The following is a 20671-nucleotide window of genomic DNA, read 5'->3' as shown; positions in this document are numbered from 1 at the left end:
CCTTCCCGGCCAGCCCCCAGCTCGGGCCTCGTTCCTCCTGCTCTGGGTGCCTCTGGAGGCCTTTTCTACTTTCTCCACTCTGTCGCCCCACCCCTGCTCCTTGAGGCTTGGTGCTGCATCCTTGAAGCAACCATCCCCAACAGTGCAGCCAAGGTCCCAACTCCAACCAACAAGATCCCCCATCCTGGGCCTCTGAGAGGTCATGATGCACCCAGGGCCAGGATCCATGGACCCGCCCAGGTCCTGAGAAAGTCGTTGTCCTGCTCTTGTCAGCCCTGTGCCAGGCAGACCTGCATCTGGCAGGGTACGGACCTTCTCTGGCCTCCTGGTCTTAGGCTGGGGTTTGGATCCCGGACCTATCGAAAAACGAAGCCTCCAGTAGTGCTGAGCCCTGAGCCACGGGGAACAGAGCTGCAGCAGGGTGTGTGCAAGGGCGAAACTTACAGTTGAAAAGAACAGCATGAACCCGGACTTCCTGCAGCCCTGGCTGGCTTCTCAGCATTCCTTAGAGCCCGAGAATATTTAACAAGTTGTTAGTGTGCTATCATTAGTATTGAATGATCATGGTCTATTCTAATATAGAACATGCTATGCAATTTATTTCATTTGGAAATTTCTCTGAGATTCAGCGTCTCATTAACCTCGTTTTATTCCTATCTGGGTGTTTCCAGCTCCACCACCAGTCCTCCTCCATTCTTTTTTCTCTGTCACCTGGCTGGTTCTTGCATCTCAGCCTGTCCACAGCCTAAGAGGTTTGTGTGTGTGTGCTCACCTGGGCTCTTGTTTAGCTGGGAAGGCGTCGGAGAATAAGCATTTGACTGAGCATCCAGGGGTTCCCGGGCAGGTAATACGACCGACCCTTTCAGAAAGGAGCTTGGTTGGTCCTGGATGGACAAAAGGGGTTTGAGGTCCAGAAAAGCTGGGTGTGGACCTTAGCAAGTGACTTACCTCGGAAAGCTCCATTTAAAGCAGGAGGAAGACTTCTTGCCCACTCCCCAAGTAGGAAGTGAGCCTGGTGGGGAGACTTGGGGGCCTCAAGGGAAAACAAAGTGAATGAGTATTGCAAGGGCACTTCCTGGACCAGGCTCCCAGGATCGCTCTGTCTTACAAAGGGCTTCTTACTGCCACTCCAGCACCCAGACCCCTGTGCCAGGCTCCTTTTTCTCCCTCTTCAGCCTCTCATTTCCTCTTGGACCTTCTAGCTTCACATTCCAGTTATTTAGGCTCTTTGACGTTTCTTTTTTTTAATTTTTAAGATTTTATTTATTTGAGAGAGAAAGACAGCACAAGTAGGGTAGGGGCAGAGGGAGAGGGAGAGCCCCCTCTCCCTCTCCCGCTGAGCAGGGAGCCCAAGGATTGACTCAAGGTTCAATCCCAGGATCCAGAGATCATGACCTGAGCAGAAGGCAAATGCTTCACCTCCTGAGCCACTCAGGGGCTCTGAGGTGGCTTTAAAAAAACCTTTCAGCCTCTCCTGGGTTAAAAAAACAAACAAACAAACAAACAAGCCCAGAGCCCTAGATGGTCCCAAACCACTCACTCACAGACAGAGACACCCACAGAGAAGGAGCTGTCACTCTTCTCCAGGGACAGGAAGGGCAGCTTCATGGACAAGTCTTCAGAAGATCTGGGTTCTGGCTCTGACCTTACTCTGGGCAGAACATTACTCTGGCCTGGAAAAACATTCAGTTTCAGAGATTTGTAGCCAGGGGTGTGGGTGGAAGAGGCCCATGGATGGGGATGAAGATGGTGATGGAGAATACACATCCTCCTGCTCCACCTGAGGCTCTTGCCTCGGGTTTGGCTTTGGGTCAGGAATTGCCCTGGGAGTGTATGGGCCTCTGGCTGGGCCATGGTTCTTACCAACCAATTTCCTTCTCAGCTTCCCCTCCCTCTCCACCGAATGCCCCCAGGTCCCAAGCATGGAGGAGGGGTTGTTCTGGCCAGTTTTGTTCCCTTGGCTCAGCGAGCAGAGCAACACAGGGGAGATGCACCCACAGCCTTTTGAGAATGCTCCTCAGGTCCTCTTGGCCCATAAAGAATTGTCACCTGAATGCCATTCAAGGTCCTGAGTAACTGGGACCAGGGGCAGTGCGGTGGTCAGGGTGGGTGGTTGAGGATATGGACTGCACAACTGGCCAGACTTGAGGAAGAATCCTGGTTCTAGAGTCCAGGCTGGGACCAAGGGGAGGCAGGTGAGGTGAGCCACCAACATCTGTACTGAAACGGTTGCTATTTTGTCCATCAGAAATTTTAAAATTTTGATTTAAAAAATTGCTTTAGGAGATCCCTGGATGGCTTGGCGGTTTGGTGCCTGCCTTCAGCCCAGGGAGTCCCGGGATCAAGTCCGGTGTTGGGCTTGCATGGAGCCTGCTTCTCCCTCTGCCTGTGTCTCTGCCTCTCTCTCTCTGTGTGTCTCTCATGAATGAATAAATAAAATCTTTAAAAAAAATTGCCTTAAAGTATTGTTTGTCTTGGTTACTGTTTGGGGGCAGTCCTGTAAATGTTGTGCTTTATCTGCCTCATTATAGTCCCAGCCCTGGTCTGTGACTTTGAGCAAATACTTTCTGAGCCATGGCTCTTTCAACTATAAGGTGAGGATGATGTGGCCCACTTTATCTGGTCTTTGTGAGGACTCTGTACCTGGCTCAGATCCTGGAGAGTGGTGATTATGCAACTCATGATACAATTACTACTAACAACAGCCAGAGCTTTTTCTCTGGCAGGTTATCTTGTCTCCTCAGCCCCTGCTGCAGAGGTCAGCTCCCCACCTTTGCCCAGAGCCTTCCAACTAAAACCTGTTTTTAATGTGGAGTGGGCAGGGGATTTAGATGACAGAGGCCAGGCCTGGATGCTAATATCTCTCTTCTCTGCAAACAGATGGGTTGGACAAGGATTTGGACAATTCATGGGCCTCAAGGTCATGCTGTTCTCAACCATTTGTGTTGTTTAGCTCAAAACCCCATGGAGCTCCTGAAACCAGAAAGAGAGCATATCCTTTATTTCCCTCCTCTCTTTCTCACCCTCCTGCCTCCCCTCTTTCCCTCCTCCTTCTCTCCCTCCCTTCCCTCCCTCCCCTCCTCACTTTTTTCCTTCTGAGCATGCACTCTGGCCTGTGCACTGGTCTAGATGCTGGCAATGCCATGGGGATTATGAGAGAAAGGATCTGCCTCATGAATCCAAAGAGGACAGTGGTGTCCATCAATCTAAACTCCTTTTTAGGGGGACACCTGGGTGGCTCAGCAGTTGAGCGTCTGCCTTTGGCTTAGGGCATGATCCTGGTCTGGGGATCGAGTCCCACATCGGGCTCCCTGTGAGGAACCTGCTTCTCCCTCTGTCTATGTTTCTGCTTCTCTCTGTCTCTCAGGAATAAATAAAATCTTTAAAACAAACAAACAAACAAACTTCTTTTTAGGGGTGCCTAGATGGCTAAGTTGGTGAAGTGTCTGCCTTTTCAGCTCAGGTCATGATCTCAGGGTCCTGAGATCAAGCCTTGCATTGTTGTCGGGCTCCTTGCTCAGGGAAGAGTCTGCTTCTCCCTCTCCCTTTTGCCCCTCCCTCCACCCCTCACCTCCGCCCCCCCCCACCCCGCACTGTTCATGCTCTCACTCTCTCAAATAAATAAAATATTTTTTAAAAATAAACTCCTTTTCATAGATAATTTCTCATTTGTGGATTCAAGTTTAAAGTGTACCTGCATTCAGTTCTAGGAACCAGTGTAAAAAGCCAACCTAGTTTTTTTTTTCTTTTTTCTTTTTTAATGATGATTTCAAGCATCAAAGCAGACCCAAAAAGAAATGCAGCAAAAAGACTGTTTTGGTCCAAAAAGCCAAATGTGAGAGAAAGTACTTGATTGGACACAGACCTATCTGGCTTCCATGAGGCCCACCTGGGCATCTGAGCCGCTGGTCCACTTGCTGCCATGGACACGTGCCTTCTCTTGCCCTAAATCTCTGATTTCTAAACCAGCACTAGTTGAGGCATGGGATAGGTGAACCAGAAAGCCAAACCATCTCCATCTGGATCCTAGGCCCAACCCTGGGGACTGGATTTAGAATCTGCGGCCTACCAACAGGCTTCCTCTTCAGACTTCTAGCAACGCCCTGCCAGGCAGAAGCAGAAATTTCCATTGGCTCACTGCTACCAACACTGATAAAAATGCTGCAGGACTGTCAGATTCCAGAATCCCACCTTTGTTCTTCTGGCCTAGAAACCATTTATCTGGTTATGTCAGTGGGAGAGACAGAGACAGAGAGGCAGGGAGACAGAGGGAGAGGGAGACGGAAAGGAAGAGGGAAAGGGAGAGAAAGAAAGAGAGAGGGAGGAGAGAATGAGTGAGGCTTGGGCTCTGGTTTGGTTTGGGCCCTGGTTTAAAAACCCAGGAGTAGACTGAAGTCAGTGGGGGTCGAGTACGAACAGAAAGCCAGACCTATCATCCATGAGGTCTGTCCCAGTCCTAGTTTGGCTGCTAAGTGGCTCTGCAACCCTCTGTCTTGTCTGGCAGGAGGAGCTGTTTTCTTAAGCCCCTCCCTGTCACGGGTCCTATTTCCAGAGGCCCAATCTTGCCACTGTCACACCCCACACCTGCACTTGCTCCCTCCCCTGCTAAATACTGAGCAGCGTGCAAATGGCCCCTTCCACCTGGTAGGGGGCACCCCAAGGAATTTCAAGCTGTCCAGATGAAGGTCCAGCTGCTTTCCTGTGGCTCATGAAGGCAGTGCCCATGGGCCTCTTTGTTTGGGTAAATCTCTGATGGGATGTTGCCAAGAAACCCAACCAGGAGGTAACCTGCCAAACATCAAGGAAATGAGCAAAACCAGGGACATAAGGCCATACCTCTGATAATGGCCATCCTGGCATGGCACTTCTTGGTGGGCGATTAGGAGGACTTGGGATAGAAAGCTAAGCTCTCCCCATTGCCACCCACCTTGGAGAAGTGGTTTGAGGAGAAGGCTCTGGAACACATGGTGATGGACTGGACACGGGCCTGGGGCTGGCTTACTGAGTGCCGACAGGCCTCCTTTGACATCTGTTTTCTATGTGCGAAACAAGGGGAGTGGACGTGGTGGGGGGAGGTTAACAGATGATTTCCAAGGCCCCTCCTGACTGGAACCTTCAGGGGTTCTACCCCAGGTTATTAAAGGGCAGTCAGAGCAACCCCAGTTGTGCTGGGGGACCCCCGGCCGGGGTTGACGCAGGGGAGCACAAGTGCTCAGCCTGATGCAACTGGACACCCAAGAAAGTGGAATCAGATCGGAATCTGACCTGGGGCTTCGTGTGGGCACGAATAATTAATGAAGAGGGAAGAACCAAGCTGGGGGAGGGACGCAGGGACAGAAGGACCGGGAACTTCCAAGGCGTCTGACTAGGACTCGCCAGTGGGTGGCGCTATAGGACAAGGAGCTGAGGGGCTCTCCGTGGAGAGCGGCTGGCATCTCCAGGACAGGACCCAGGGTGCTGCTCCAGGATCACCTGCCACAGCCCCAGGGGGTGTCACGGCCCGCGGCCTACCCTGCTGGGACACGACGTGATCATATAAGCAAAAGAGACACCCCATAGCTTTTTCTGTCCCACTCCTGGACCTCCCCCTTGGCCCAGGTCCTTGGAAAAGCAGACAACGACCCCCTCCCTAAGTTGTCTTAGTAGAGATCGCCTCACCCTTTGGTGGACAGAGCCTACATTCAGGTCCCTCAGGAAATTCTGCGTGCCCCATTCCACTTTCTAAAGGGGACATCAGGGCAAAAAAGTGGATTTAATTCAAAATATCTTTACCTTCTTTTTTTTTTTTAAAGATTTTATTTATTCACGACACACACACACACACACACACACACACACACACACACACACAGAGGCAGATACACAGGCAGAGGGAGAAGCAGGCTCCATGCAGGGAGCCTGATGTGGGACTCGATCCCGGGTCTCCAGTATCACACGCTGGGCCGAAGGCAGGCGCTAAACCACTGAGCCACCCAGGGACCCCTATCTTTACCTTCTTGATGTACCTAGACAATTTTTTTAAGATTCTATTTATTTAAGAGAGAGAGAGAGAGAAAATGAGCTGAGGAGAAGGGCGAAAGGCAAGAGAGAGGCAGACTCCCCACTAAGCAGGGAGCCTGATGCAGGGCTCAACGCAAGTCTCATCCTGAGACCCTGAGATCATGACCTGAGCCAAAGGCAAGATGCTTAATCGACTGAGCCACCCAGGCATTGTTCCTTTAAAAGCATGCTCTTGTCACAGGATTCTGGTTGCTTTTTTTAGTGTGCTTTATTAATAAGAAGACAATGATTCACATTAATCTATTGCTTAAAAGTGCCAGACCCACCCTGTGCTAATCATGTTGTACACATTCTTTGCTGTAATCATGATCTAATTTAGCTTGAGGAAAAAGTAATAATAATAATTTAGCTTGAGGAAATGTCCTATACTGTGCCAGGGTCCTGACTCACAGATGAGGTAGAGAGGTTAAGACGCTTGCTCAAAGTCAACCAGAAATCCCTTGATGATGCTGGGCTTCACGCTCCTGACCACATGGAATGGCTGCAGCTCAGTGGCCAGGCTCCTTGGGGCTCTCCTATGTGCCCACACCAGGCCCACTGCTCCCTGCGGGTCAAAAGACTTCAGGGTGGCTTTAGCCAAAATCAGTAGGGGTGCTTGTTTCCCCCTGGCTCGTGTGGTGGCAGGAGGATTTCGGCCCTTGGAGTAGGTTGGAGTCTGTCAAGGTCCTGGCTGGGCTAGGTTCCTGAGGGGTGTTAGTGTGTGTGGCATTTGTATGGCATGGGAAGACATGTGCGTGTGGGGGCGGGGGTGGGAGGGCTGATCAAGAAATTCAATCAGACCCGTAATCACCAGACGTGCTGTGTCTCCCTGCCCAGCACTCGGCCTGTGGGGGGCAGGAGCCGGAGCAGACATTCATGCAGGAGGTCCTTCCACAGATAGCACTAGCCCTTACCATGTATGCCAGGCCCTTGGGATCTCGGGTCCCTGATCCCATGCGACATCCCTGCCACAGGAGAGACAGGTAGTAAACAAGGCATCATTGTTTTGTAGATAATCAAACAAGCTGATGTGAATTTTACTGGTGGCTATTTCAGGGACGGCCTTTTGAGGAGGGGACTTGATTTTTTTTTAAAATATTTTATTTGTTCATTCACAAGACACACACACACACACACACACACACACACAGAGGCAGAGACACAGGCAGAGGGAGAAGCAGGCTCCAGGCAGGGAGCCTGATGTGGGACTCGATCCTGGATCTCCAGGATCACACCCTGGGCTGAAGGCGGTGCTAATTGCTGAGCCACCCGGGCTGAGGGGAATTGATTTTTGAGCTAAGGTCTAAATGACAAGAAGGGGTGGGCTGGCGACAATCGGGGGCCCAGGTGTTCCAGGCAGAGGGAAAAGTGAGCAGCAAGCCAAAGGCGGCAGTGAGGACAGTGGCTGGGGGTAGCCAGGACCAGAAAGGCGCCAAAGATGGGAGATGAAGCCAGGACAGCCTTCGGCCGCCTTACCTAGTGTGCCATGGGCTGGGTGGGGAGCGTGGAGTTTTCCTTCCAGAGCAACAGAAGCTTCTGGAATGCTAAGGGGCTGCCCTGTGGAGAGTGTGGTTGAGAGGGTAGCGTGGAGAGGGTGAGGTCTCCAGAGACCTGGTGGGGCTCGGAGACCAGGGGACGGGTAGGGGTGTCTTGGAAGTGGTGCTGACAGGCTCGTCGATGGATTCAAGGTGAGAGTGGAGGGGAACAGAGTAATGATGATTTTTGCCTCAGCAACAGGGCTAATGGTGGTGTCACATATGAGATGGGAAAAAAAAAAAAAACAACCAAGGGAGAAACAAGTATGGTGGGGGAAAAAAAAATCAAGTGTTCTGTCTTGACCGTGTTGGTTTGAAATGAATACCAGACGCTTGAGTGGAGACGTCAGGCGGGCAGTTGGACGAGTGAGTCTGAAATCCCAGGGAGGGCTCTGGGTCGAAGATCAGCAATTGGCATCTTCAGGCCAGAATTGGGATTTAAGAACTCGAGGCTGCGCCTGACTTCCTACAGGCACCGTTGGGATGTGTCAGGGGAGGTAATCTACCTCAAAGAATGCCCGGATCAGGACACCGTCTGACGAGTGTGAGGTTGGTTCTTGCACTGGCTGTAGGTTTATTGGTTTTCAAATAAAGACACAGCAGGATGAGGACAAATAGCATTTTTAATTCAAAATAGACCAGTATATAATTTGTGGGGAGAAGGCAAGAACGTGCAGAACGACTGAGGTAGGGAGCACCCAGGAGTTTGGCCGGTGAGGTTCTCGGCCTGTGTATCATCCCCCGACCCACTCACCCGGAAGGCTCTCTCCTGTGGGGTCACCCTCCCAAGGTCTGTTTGGGTGGAGAAGCCCATGTTGGCCAGCCTGAGTGACAGGCCCCTGGCGTGGAGGAGGTGGGGGTAGGCCCTGAGCCCCGAGCGTGGGGTCCTCCGGCATGGTGAAACATCAGGCATCCCCAACTCACAGTTAAACTGGTGTTTGGAATATAAAACAAGGGTTCTTACCCACGTTGCTGTCCTGCTTTCTGCAGGAAATACACAGGTTGTTCACACTCCATGGGCAGAGCCTTGGAATCTACCCTTAGCCTGGAGTCTAACCGCTGCCTAGTGATTTGGGTTTGTCTTACCAGGTGAGGGCTTGAGAACCAAGGGTGGGTGGCCTCCTGCAGGAGGGAGAATCCCTAGGTAGAGGGTTGCTGGGGCTAAAGTAAGTTAGTATTGGCTAATCTAAAAAGGGACGGGGCGGGGGGACTCGTACCAAAAAGAATCAAAGACCCGAATTGAGGTCCTTGCCAAAGCAGAACCTGCATAAAATTAGGGGAGTGTCTAACGTGAGCTGGGGCAAGAAAAGTGAGTCCTTGGAGAATTTTCTACTGTGTTGAGAAGGCTTTAGGGGTGGGTGTAGTTGCCCATCCGCAGGGTTCCCTGGCGCACCGCATGCTCCTCCTGGTGGGCTTTGAATGCTCTCTGGCGATCAGCCTCGGTGGGGAAGGTATCGAGATGGGGACACACCTATGGATAGAGGGGAGCAGGTCAGTGGGTACAAGGCGCCTTCCCAGTGCTCCCTTCTCTCCTTGCCCGCCCCTCCATTTCGATCTTAGAGCAGTAATACAAATCACCATATGGGGGAAGGAAGGGAAGAGTCAGTGCCGTGAGCATCCTGGCACCGAGGGGCGATGGGTTATGACCATGGGCCAAAGGCGGCGAGGCCAAGGCTGCTTGGCGTCAGCAGTTTTCCTTCTGTCCAGCTCATTGTTAGGGAAGATGCACGAGTGATAAACATCACCTGACGATGACCGGAGTCACCATGCAGTGGGACCTAATAGCCAGCATCACTCTTCCCATGCTGGTTTTCCACCATTAAAAACCCTAAACAAGCTGCCCTCTCCGGGGGGGGGGGGGGGCTTCTGGCCCCGCCAGTGCTCCTTCCTGGGAGTAAGCTCCAAGTCCCTCCTGCCAGGTGGCAGCTGCCCGAGGAGGCGACGGGACCAGAACCAGAGTTTACAAATGCCACCCTTCCAGAAGAAACGTGAGGGACAGATCCAATGAGTGTCTCTTCCGTTGAAAGGGTATGCAGTCAGTATTTCAGGCTGCCCTTCCTTCTCAAGAAATGGTGGTAGGCGAAAACCCCTCCTGCCTCATGGGTCAGTTCCATCACCTCCAAGAGCAAGAAAATCTCCTCTAGGACAACCTATGGGAGGCCCAGAGTGGAAAGGTTTTGCGCTTGCTTGTTTATTTACTCACTGATTCATTCATTCATTCAGGTGATGCATATTTATTGAGTAAAACTCTGTGCCAGGCACTGGGGATACAGCAGGAAATGGGGCATTTTCTGTCCCCTCAGGGAGCTTTTATTTAATTAATTGATTATTTACTTATTTGCAAGATTTTTATGTATTTATTTGAGAGAGAGGAAGAGCAGGGAAGGGCAGAGGCAGAGGGAGAAGCAGACTCCCCACTGAGCAGAGAGCCTGACTCCTGCCTTGATCCCAGGACCCCGAGATCATGACCTAAGCCTAAGGCAGGTGCTTAACCAACTGAGCCACCAGGCGCCCCATCAGGGGGGAGTTTTTAATCCAGAGGAGGAGCAGACATCAACAATAATTAGGCAGCTGTTTCACCAGAACTCAGAGAGTAGAGGGTGTGCAGAGAGCACGGATAGCATGAGCTCAGCCCTCACGGGAGTTGGGGGTGCCCCTCTGGGGAGGAGATGTGAAGGGGAGGCTGGAAGGGTGAGCAGGGCTTTCCCAGGCTAAGGGGGCAGGTGTGTGCTGGCCCCAGAGCCCACTGGAGCTCCAGTTTGCAAGGGGGTGAGGTGGCTACAGCGGGGGGCTGGCAGGGGTTCCCTATGGGTTTGCAGGAGCAGCTGAAGGCTCTGCTACATCTTCAAGGTGATAAAGCAGGCCCCGTTCTTGTCAAGAATCCAGGCCAGGGCCGCCCTCTGGGTGGGGGTAGCTAAGCCCCAGTGCTATAGGCAGCCTTTATTTATTTATTTTTTAAATGTTTTATAGGCAGCCTTTAGGTGTCAAAACAGGGGAAGGGAAAGATAGGAGGAGGATACAATAGTAAAAGGCACTAGAAGACAGGGAGGGATTTGTAAAGAGACTTTTTGCTTGGGGGCCCCATACTCTGGCCCCCGTCTGGGAACACAGAGGCCTGGGAGCTCCCCACCCCTGGGGAAAGTCATAACCCTTCATCTAAGCTCATAGCCCAACTGGTTTCCTGATGGCAGAAAACTGGGTAATGTCTCCACTGAGATCAGGTGCAGAGCTGACACCCATGCTTCCCAGAAGGCAGCTAGAGATGCTCAGGAAGGCTGGCAGTTTGGATCTCCAGAGCTCTTGTGGGCACCCTGGCTGATTCAGATGACCAGCTGGCTGGGACTCTTGCATGTCCATGGTCTCCTGTAGCACTGAGGGTGTGGCAAGGCTCCCTGGTGGCCAGGCTCTTAACAGGGAAGCTTGGCTCAGTAGCCCACATCTCTGCTATTTCTATGCCTCCCCCTGGCCCTTGTAGTGGGCTGAATGGTGACCCCCAAAAAGATATTTCCACATCCTAACCACTGGAACCTATGGGTGTGACCTTATCTGTAAAAAGGGTCTTTGCAGTTGTAATTAATTTAAGGATCTCAAGATGCAAACATCCTGAATGATTCAAGAAGGCTCTGACTCCAATGACATGGATGCTTGAGACAGAAGACATAGACACAGGGTAGAGATAGAAGCCATAGGCTGAGTGATGTGGCCACAGTTCAGGAATGCTAAGAGCCAGCAGTAGCTGAAAGAAGCAAGGAAACATTCTTCCCTAGGGCCTTTGGTGGGAGTGCAGCCCAGCTGAAACCTTGGTTTTGGAGTTTTGGCCCCCAGAACTGCCAGAGAATACATTTCTATTGTTTAAGCCACCAAGTTTGTGGTAATTTGTTATGGTAGCCTCAGGAAATGAATACAACCTTCAAGCCATTCCCTGGGCATTTCAATATGCAGGAATGGCAGATGGTACTGATGGCATTTGGTGGATGGTGTTGATTTGGTGTTGATGGTGAATAGTATTGATGGATGGTGGTGTTGGTATTGGATAGTGTTGATGGTGGGTGGTATTGATGGATGGTGGTAGCTGGTGTTGATTTGGCGTTCACAGTGGATAGTGTTGATGGATGGTGGTGTTGATGGTGGTTAGTGTTGATGGATGGTGTTGATTTGGTGTTGACGGTGGATAGTGTTGGTTGATGGTGGTGTTGATATGGGTAGTATTGATGGTAGATGGTGTTGATGGTGGGTGGTGTTGATGGTCAGTGGTAGGTGGTGTTAATTTGGTGTTGGTGGCAGGAGGCTCAGTACTCACTCTCATCCCTGAGGAAGTGGCAGAAAGATACAGCCCCTGAGTTGCTGCTCAGTTTAGAAATAATCAGGTGAAAATCAGCACACACACAAAAGAGAAATCTGGAAATTTTCTTTTTTTCAGCCCCCCTTTACTTAGAGACTTTGGTAGGAAAGGTATTTTCATTCAAACATTCATCTAAAATGACTTGGATGGATGACTTGGTTAAGTCATCCAAGACAGGGAGCTCAAGCGAGTGCCCAGCCCTGGGGCCCTGTAAGGCAGGGTGTGCACCTCTTCTGTTCAGGACCCTGCAGTGCCTGGCCTGGGGCCATGTTTAAACAAAACTGGAAAGGTGTGTGAATGAACCAGTGAGTGAATGAAGGCAGTCGGCAGGGCTCATCTGGCTCAGAGAAGGCTCCTCAGGCCAGGTGGACCTTGAATATGGCCTGGAGGGGTTGGAATGAGGGAGGTAGGAAGGGAGGTGTAGGGAACATAGTGTCAGCAGGGGTGGCAGGGGGTGCATGTGTCCTGGGCTTGGTGTGTGTGTCCAAGGTGAAAACCAAAGGAGATGTGTGTTGTTGGGTATAATGGGCTCTCCTAAGGCCTAACTCAAGCAAAAGCTCGCCCTCGACATGGGATGGGTCTTTGGAAAGAGAAGGGAAACTGGATCCCTTGAAATCCCCAAATCCCCCAGCAGGACCCAGGAGTCCATGGAGAGGGGAGGTCTGGCTCTCAGATGCCAAGAAGCAGGGTGCCCGTCTGCGGAATCTGTCCTGCTCTGCACCACTGCACCCATCAGCGGCGCCAAACTTGCTGTTTGCCCGGCACAACGCACGGATTTCACACGAGCCTCAGAACATCCAGACGTTGTCTCCATTTTACAGATAGGGAAATAGAGGCCCTGAAAGGTTAAGTCACTCGCCCTGGTTGCATAGATTGAACCCACAGCCATGGGACCGGCCTAGCTCTTCATTGAGAGACTCCACTCTTTTTTAATAATCGCCCATGAAATGAGTCAAGAGAGTCACTGCTGGGAACCTTGTGGCTCCTATCCCACAGGCACACTCTCCCTTCCTAAAATAGCAACTCAACCAGGAATAAGGATCCTAATTACAAGTCAGGCCTCAAGCCGTGTATGGTCACGACCCCCACGGACCCCTGGAGTCAAAGGATGAAGAGCTATGGAGCAAGGAATTCCTTCAGAGATGCTTCTAAATTAAGACATCTGCGGTCTGCCTCTGCCTGGAGCTAAGAAATTGTAACGGCTTTGGCAGGAGACAGCTTTGCTCAATGGAGCTGAGTCGCTCTAGGGTCCATGCAGGTAAATAAGAGGCAAGCGTCCCAGCCTGCCAGGAGCCCTGGGAACAGAGCAGGTGGGGGCAGCTCTACCTGCGTTGGCCGAGGCCCTGGACCCGTTTGAATGGGCAGCATCAAATAGTGTTGCCCAAATCGGGACTGGGCACCTCCACCGTGCAGTATACCTGGGGATATGCCAGTGAGTGAGGCAGACGGTGGCAATTGTACCCGTGGACCCTGCAAGATGGCATGGGAAGTGGCTGCTGAAAACACTACACATGCTTAGTGGCAATTTATTAGGATTGTGGATGAGGGTTTTCACTCCATCCAGGGGGCAGGAAGGCCTTCCTGGAGAGGATGAGGGAGCTGGGCAGGGGACGGCGAGGGAAGAAAAGTCTTCGATGGTGGGGACCTGCCAAAGCCCTGCAGTGGGAAGAATTTGGGCAAATGAGAGCAAATGAAAGTGTATCAGTGTAGCTGGGAGATGAGATGAGGCAGAGGCGCTGAGCAGCCGTCAGATCTCAAAAGAGATTAGTGTTCACTGCTGGTCCTAGGATTCCTAATCCCCTCCTCAGATTATATATATATATATATATATTTAAAGATTTTATGTATTTATTTAAGAGAGAGAGAGAGAACATGTACAGGACAGGGGGTGAGGAGGGATGGGCAGAGGCAAAGGGAGAAGCAGATTCCCCACTGAGCAGGGAGCCCTACGCAGGGCTTGATCCCAAGACCCCGGGATCATGAGCTGAGCCAAAGGCAGATGCCTAACCAACCAACTGAGCCACCCAGGTGCCCCTCAGATGATATTTTTGGCAACTGAACTTGAATAAAAGATTCCCAGAGTTTGAAGAGACCTTGGCCCCCATGGAATCCAAATCTATAGACGCAAATCCAGGCCCCCAAGTAGGAAGCAATGCCCTGTTCTGGGCTCAGCCCCAGGCAGTGAGCCCAGCAGCCAGCCCATCACCTTTCCCGAGTCCACCCCTGAGTCCACCCCTGCCGCCTGTGGCCCTGCTTGGCCCCCAGGGGATCTAGATTCCTGGATTCCATTTCCCACTGCTGTGGAACACACCTGTGTTCTGCTCTTCCAATCCACTTTCGATGGACCAGCTTTTCATCCGCTCCGTACCTTAGTTGTACCATCACCTCTTCCCTAATTTTGCTCATGACTTCATTGATTCCTTCTTTGAGGCCACTCCTACCGAACTTCTATTCCTGGCATCTCGAGTCATCTGCGAGCTAATTACCCTTCACTCCTTCTTTTTCTAATATCACCGTTTATATAACATAGCATGAGCAACTCCTTTGCCCTCTAAATTTTCTTTGATCTCCGTTCAGCTTCGAGTTTTGAGTATATTTATTTTTGTTCCATTCTCTTTTCATCTAATTTTGCTATCAGATTTCTGTTTGGGTTCCTTCTTTGCTCTTTTAGTGATTTATAAATGTGCTTTTAAATTTCCAGGCAATTGTATTAGTTACATCTGTGACTGATTTCTAATTTGATTTCTTTGGTGCCAATGTAATTTGCATGAATCAGATCCTGTGTGTTTGCTCAGCTTTTATTTTTAAGCTTCCTTGAAAATATGATCTATTTTCAACAGAAAACCCCTCAGTGGAATGAAGTGGCACCATTATGGAGCTGGTGCCCACATGATCTGGGTTCAGGGATAAGACATGTCCTTTTTGTCCTTTTTGTTTCTGTACTGGTTATTTGAGTATCTGTGATGTCTGAGACTCTGTGCTAGGCACCAGGAGATTGGACTCTGTGCTAGGCACCAGGCTTTTCTAAAAAAAAAAAAAAAAAAAAAAAAAAGAAGAAGAAGAAGAAAGCCTCTGCTATCATGGACCCAGGAAACAGTAATAAAAATGTAATCACACAACTAATTACTCAGTTTCATTTGTGCTGAGTACTCAAAAGAAGTACCAGATTTTTTTTTTAAGATTTTTTTTCCAGGGATATAATGTCATTTAAAAAATTTAAATTCAATTTATTTATCTTTTTAAAGATTTCATTTATTTATTCAAGAGACAGAGAGAGAGAGAGAGGCAGAGACACAGGCGGAGGGAGAAGCAGGCCCCATGCAGGGAGCCCGACATGGGACTCCATCTCCGGTCTCCAGGGTCACGCCCTGGGCTGAAGGCGGCGCTAAAATGCTGAGCCACTCGGGCTGCCCTAAATTCAATTTAGTTAACATATACTGTGTATTATTAGTTTCAGGGGTAGAGTTTAGTGATTCATTAGTTGCATGTAACACCCAGTGCTAAGATTTTTTTTTTAAGTAATCTTTACACCCAACATGCAGCTTGAACTCACAACCCCAAGATCAAGAGTCACACACTCTATCAACTGAGCCAGCAAGAACCCCCAGAAGTACCAGATTTGTGAGAAGTTAAATAACAGAGAACCAAACTCCTACTTTGGAGACAGAGGAGGTTTCCCAAGGGGATAACACACAGGCAGTGACTCAAAAATAAGGTAGAGGTGCGGTTGGGGGTTGGGGGTGAAAGTGGTGTTGCTATCCCACGGCGGTCAGAAAACAGAAAGAAGAAATGAACGGGCCATTCACAGAGGGGAGATCTGAAGGACAATAAATGCAGGAAAGAAGCTCAACCTAATGTATGCAACCAGAGAATGAAGAGACAAAATGCCATGTCGTGCCCATCACACCAGCTGGCGGCAGTAATGGTAACGAGCCTGACATTAGAAGTGGGAACTTTCATATGCTGCTAGCAAGGGTGGTACTTGGTACAATAACTCAAGAGGATTTAGCATTACCTGGAAAGGCTGGGCATGTGCACGCCTTGTGAACCAATGAGTCCATGGTTAGCTATAGACCCTAGAGAAACTTTCAAAAATGTCCACTAAGAGATGTGTACAAGAATCCTCATGGTAGAGACGCCTGTGGGGCTCAGTGGGTTAAGCATCTGCCTTCGGCTCAGGTCATGATCCCAGGATCCTGGGATGGAGCCCTGAGTTGGGAATCCCTGCTCAGCAGGGAGTCTGCTTCTCCCTCTGCCTCTGCCCCACCCTCTGCTTGTGCCCTCGCACATTCTCTCTCCATCCCCTTTTCTCAAATAAATAAATAAAATCTTAAAAAAAAAAAAAGAATCCTCGTGGTAACAGGATACAAAGTATTAGAAATAACTGCATGTCTATCAGTGGGGACTGGACAAACCAAAGGTGGTAAATTCATACGGTGGAACACCCTGCATTGCTTAACACGAACACCCTAGAGAGGTCCTGTCCAACACGGTGGCCACGAGCCACATGTGGCTATTTAAATCTGAAGTAACTAAAATTAAGGGAAATAAAAAAAATTCAGTCCCTTTGTCGTACTAAGCACATTCTGAGTGCTCAGGGACCCCACGCGGCCAGTGGCTACTGATGGACATTCCCATCATCACAGAAAGTTCTGTGGGACAGCACTGCTCTAGGTCTGGGTCAACACGTGTGAATCTCGAAAACAATGTTGCAGGGGAAAGAAAGTTGAATTTACAGAATAGAACATAAGGATGATGCCATTTGTATGAAAGATTTAAAACGTACAAAAGAGTCCCCTGTGTTGCTCAAGCATGTGTCTGAATCTAGTTAAATAGAGCTGGAAGGAAAAGATGTGCCAGGAAGTCATGCAAAGCCCTGCCTCGGGGAGGGTGGGGAGTGGGAACAAGGAGGGAAGCTCCGAGGGCGTCAGTTTTATCTGTAAGGAACGATTGCGTTTTCTTCTTTTTGATGTGAAAACACAAGGCGGGGTTTTGGAACTGCGTCTTGGAGAAGTGACTCAGGCAAGGGATGGAGGCGTGCGGGGGCTCCTCCCTCCACACACAACTTAGAAAGAGTTACTCTGTTTGAAGAGATTTATTTGCTGGAGATTTGTGCATGAATCCATTTGAATCATTTGAGTTTTGCAGCCAAATGAAGTTTCATGGCCGGTGGTCTGTGGCTTTGGCTTGTGCTGACTTTTCCCCTGTTAGACTTAATCCTGCTTCACTGGGCACATTCATCTCAATGTCCAGGAACACATCTGAGACCCAAGGAGGAAAGACGCGGTCGTTTTGCCTGGTGACACCAGCCTCTGGTCCAGTCCACATGCTGAAGAGTGAGCGGCATTTCGCCTTCTCTCTGTCCCTGTCTCCTTCCTGTCTTCTCCCTTCCATACGAGACCTCTGTAGATGGTATGTGGTGGCAGCCACAGCACAGGGCTCTTTATAGAAGGTCAGGTCCTGTGATTGTTCATGAAACCACCCCCAGACGCACATGGAGGGCATGTGCAAGTGCCCACGGCAGCTGGAGCAACTAACCTGCCACCGGGCAGGTGCGCAGGCTGAACGGCTTCCCCACCTGCCTGTTGAGCCCAGGTCTCCAACACGGTCCTATTAAAAGGGGCAGCTGGGCCAGCTGACCCTCCAGTCCCCTCTCATTAGCCACACAATAGCCCCCCAACTGGACATCAAGCCTTCCAGTGCCCAGTCTGGGAGCCAAGAAGGCAAAAAGCAGGATTTGAGAAAAAAAAAAAAAAAAAAAAAAGGCCAGATTAAAAAAAAAAAAAATCTGCCAAAGAGCTAAACAAAAACAAACAAACAAAAAAGACAACTATAAAGATCTTAGTTTAGTTTAGTTTTTTTTTTCTTTTGTTTTTTGTTTTTTAAGTGACATCCACTCTGGGGACCAGGAGAGAGGTTTTGCTTTAAAAGATTGAGGGGCTGTCTCCTCTAATGAGAGGTACTTGAAAATTATGGATCAGTCCCAGGTCAGTAATTTCTGTCAAGTTCAGGGCAGCTGGAGGTCAGAGGCCCTGGTAGAGCACAAATCCGTGCAAGACGTCGTCGGCACACAGGCTGCGTCCTAAGCTCTGATGTAGAAGGTTCATGGTTTAAGTAATTAACGAGGGTGACAGTCTCTCCTGAGACATCTGGTCCCCTAAGTTGTTATTCTGCTACTGGCTCCAATTTCTCTGTGGTCCAAAAATAGATGAAGCAAGGACACGGGGCCTGACCCTCCCTGCTGACACATGCTGCGTTTTCAAAGAACATCCAAGCTCAGGCTTAGGAAGCAAACTTCCTGCCTCCACGGAGGGTCTCATGTGGCATCACGAGGAATCACCACGTCGGGTGAGCTGGCGTGGGGGCGGGGGTGGGGGGGGCAAGCAGTGGGAAAAACAGCTCTCTGAGGGGCTGGGGGACACCATCCTCATCTGACAAGGAGGCTTTGGGATGGTTAAGTGTCTGGCCCCAGGAGACCCAGCTCCCTTACACACAAAGCCAGAACTGGGGTCCAGGTCGTGCTCCACTGACTCTTGTGCTCTTTGAGATTACAGGGGTGGGAGGAAAGATGGCCACGCATGTCTTTGAAAATGAGTATCAGGATCCCTGGGTGGCGCAGCGGTTTGGCGCGGGCCTTTGGCCCAGGGCGTGATCCTGGAGACCCGGGATCGAATCCCACGTTGGGCTCCCGATCCATGGAGCCTGCTTCTCCCTCTGCCTATGTCTCTGCCTCTCTCTCTCTCTCTCTCTGTGACTATCATAAATAAATAAAAATTAAAAAAAAAAAAGAAAATGAGTATCAACTTGCTGTTTCCAGAAACTATACGGTATCTCTAGATCATTTCTGAGGATTAGCTAAGGCTAGTTAGCAGTTGCGATCAAAGTTGGACAATGAATCTTTTCGCTAGATGCTGGCTGATAGGTAACAAGGTAACACCGTGGTGGGGTGTTTGAATGTCCCCAAAACCTCCACCTCTGCTTCTTCAGCTTATAATGTTCATAGGCTTCAGGGAGGTGAGAGTCATAATGGATAATCTGGGGGAGCTGAGAACACACCAGACCCTCCTTCACCATCTGAGACCATTTCACAGCAGCCAATTATCACCCTACTCCAGCCTCCAAAGACTGCATCCAGGCAATGAACACTCATCTGACTTAAGTGGGTTATTCTTATTTTTCAAGCGGCTTGCCTCTTTTTTTTTAAAAGAGCTTTATTGAGATATAATTCATGTATCATAAAGCTCACCCATTTAAAGTATATATATCAGTGATTTTAGGTACATGCATAGGATTGTCCACTTTTATTGCCCCCAAAAGAAATCCCATACCATTTGTACTCACTCCTCATTTCCCTTTCCCGAGCTCCCGGCAACCCCTACTTTCTGACTTTATGGATTTGCCTGGACATTTTGTAGAAATGGAATAATACAGGGCATGGTCTTTTGTGACTGGCTTCTTTCCCTTCACATCATGTTTTCAAGACTCTTCCACACTGTAGCAGATGTAAGAACTTCATTCCTTTTTATGGTTGAATAATGTTCTGTTGTATGGATCTACACAGTTTTATTCCGTCACCAGCTGATGGACATTGGGTTGTTTCCACTTCGGGGCTAGGATGAAGAATGCCGCCGTGAACACTCATGCACAAGTTGTCATGTGGAAACATGTTTTCCTTTCTCTTGGTGAGATACTTGGGAGTGGAATCGCTGGGCCATGTGGGAACTCTGTGTTTAGCCTTTTGAGGGAGCTGCCATGGGGTTCTCCAAAGTGGCTGCACCGTTTTATATTCTCATGAGCAACATGGGAGGTTGCCAATTTCTCCACATTCTCACCAACACTTGTTACGCTCTTGTGTTTTGATCATGGCCATCCTAGTTAGCAGGAGTGAACTGGTGTCTCATTGAGGTTTGATTTGTGTTTCCCTGATGGCTCATGATGTTGGACATCCTTCGTGTGTTTATTGGCCATTTGTGTATCTTCTTTGGAGGAACATCCATTCGATCCTCTGCCCGTTTAAAATTTGAATATTTACCTTTTCATTACTGAATTGTAAGGGTAATACTTATATTCATAGATACAAGTGCTGCATCAGAGATATGATTTGCAAATATTTGTTTCTAGTCTGTGGGTCAGCTTTCCACTTTCTTAGTATCATTTGAGGCATCGAAGTTTTTCGTTTTGATGAAATCCAATTTACCTGTTTTCCTTTAGTGGGTTATATTTGTTTCCTCTTACATACATATCATATTAATGCACCATAAAAGGGAGGACTTTCAGGAGATACTTAGCAATTTGTTTACACAGCCCCTCTAAGGCAGGGACGGTGAGCAGTCTTCATTTCATATATCATATCAGTTCGAATAGATTGATGGTGGCTGTGTGTTATAAAATATTCTCAGGCTGAATTGAAGCTCATGTAAAAGTGTGCAGGGATCAACTGGCAAGGCCTGCCATGGGCATGAGAGAGAGAAGGTACCATGTTTTTGCTCTAAGAGATGACAAGAGTCTCCTCTATTGGAGACGAATAAAGACTCAAACCCCCAGGAGAAGAAGACATCCATCGGCTCATCTGCCCTTAACTCTGCCTCCTTCTTCAAGTCCCCTTGGGTCACCCTTACCTGGGATGGCCAGTGGGTCCATGAGCGAGGGGAGGGCATGGAGATAGAAAAGGGATGAAGTGGGGAGGCCAGCTGGAGGCTGGCAAAGAAGCCACCATGGACCGCCTGGAGTCTTGTTAATGTGTAGTGGCCCCAAA

At 49.6% G+C, this 20671-nt stretch overlaps 1 protein-coding gene across 3 annotated transcripts in view; it reads right to left on the bottom strand.

The window, feature by feature from the left end:
- Window positions 1–8179: 8179 nt before the first annotated feature.
- CFAP77 (cilia and flagella associated protein 77) overlaps window positions 8180–20671 on the bottom strand; it is a 130490-nt gene continuing 117998 nt past the window's right edge. For all 3 annotated transcript variants that reach the window (XM_077851187.1, XM_077851189.1, XM_077851188.1), the window contains exon 6: window positions 8180–9045. In XM_077851187.1, coding sequence (XP_077707313.1) covers window positions 8923–9045 — 123 coding nt within the window. In that variant the 3' untranslated portion in view covers window positions 8180–8922. The remainder of the gene's footprint in view (window positions 9046–20671) is intronic.

Source organism: Canis aureus, chromosome 16, assembly GCF_053574225.1.
Source record: "Canis aureus isolate CA01 chromosome 16, VMU_Caureus_v.1.0, whole genome shotgun sequence".
Taxonomy (NCBI): domain Eukaryota; kingdom Metazoa; phylum Chordata; class Mammalia; order Carnivora; family Canidae; genus Canis; species Canis aureus.
Note: the sequence above shows the minus strand (reverse complement) of the source record. Positions and strands in the feature narration are given on the sequence as shown.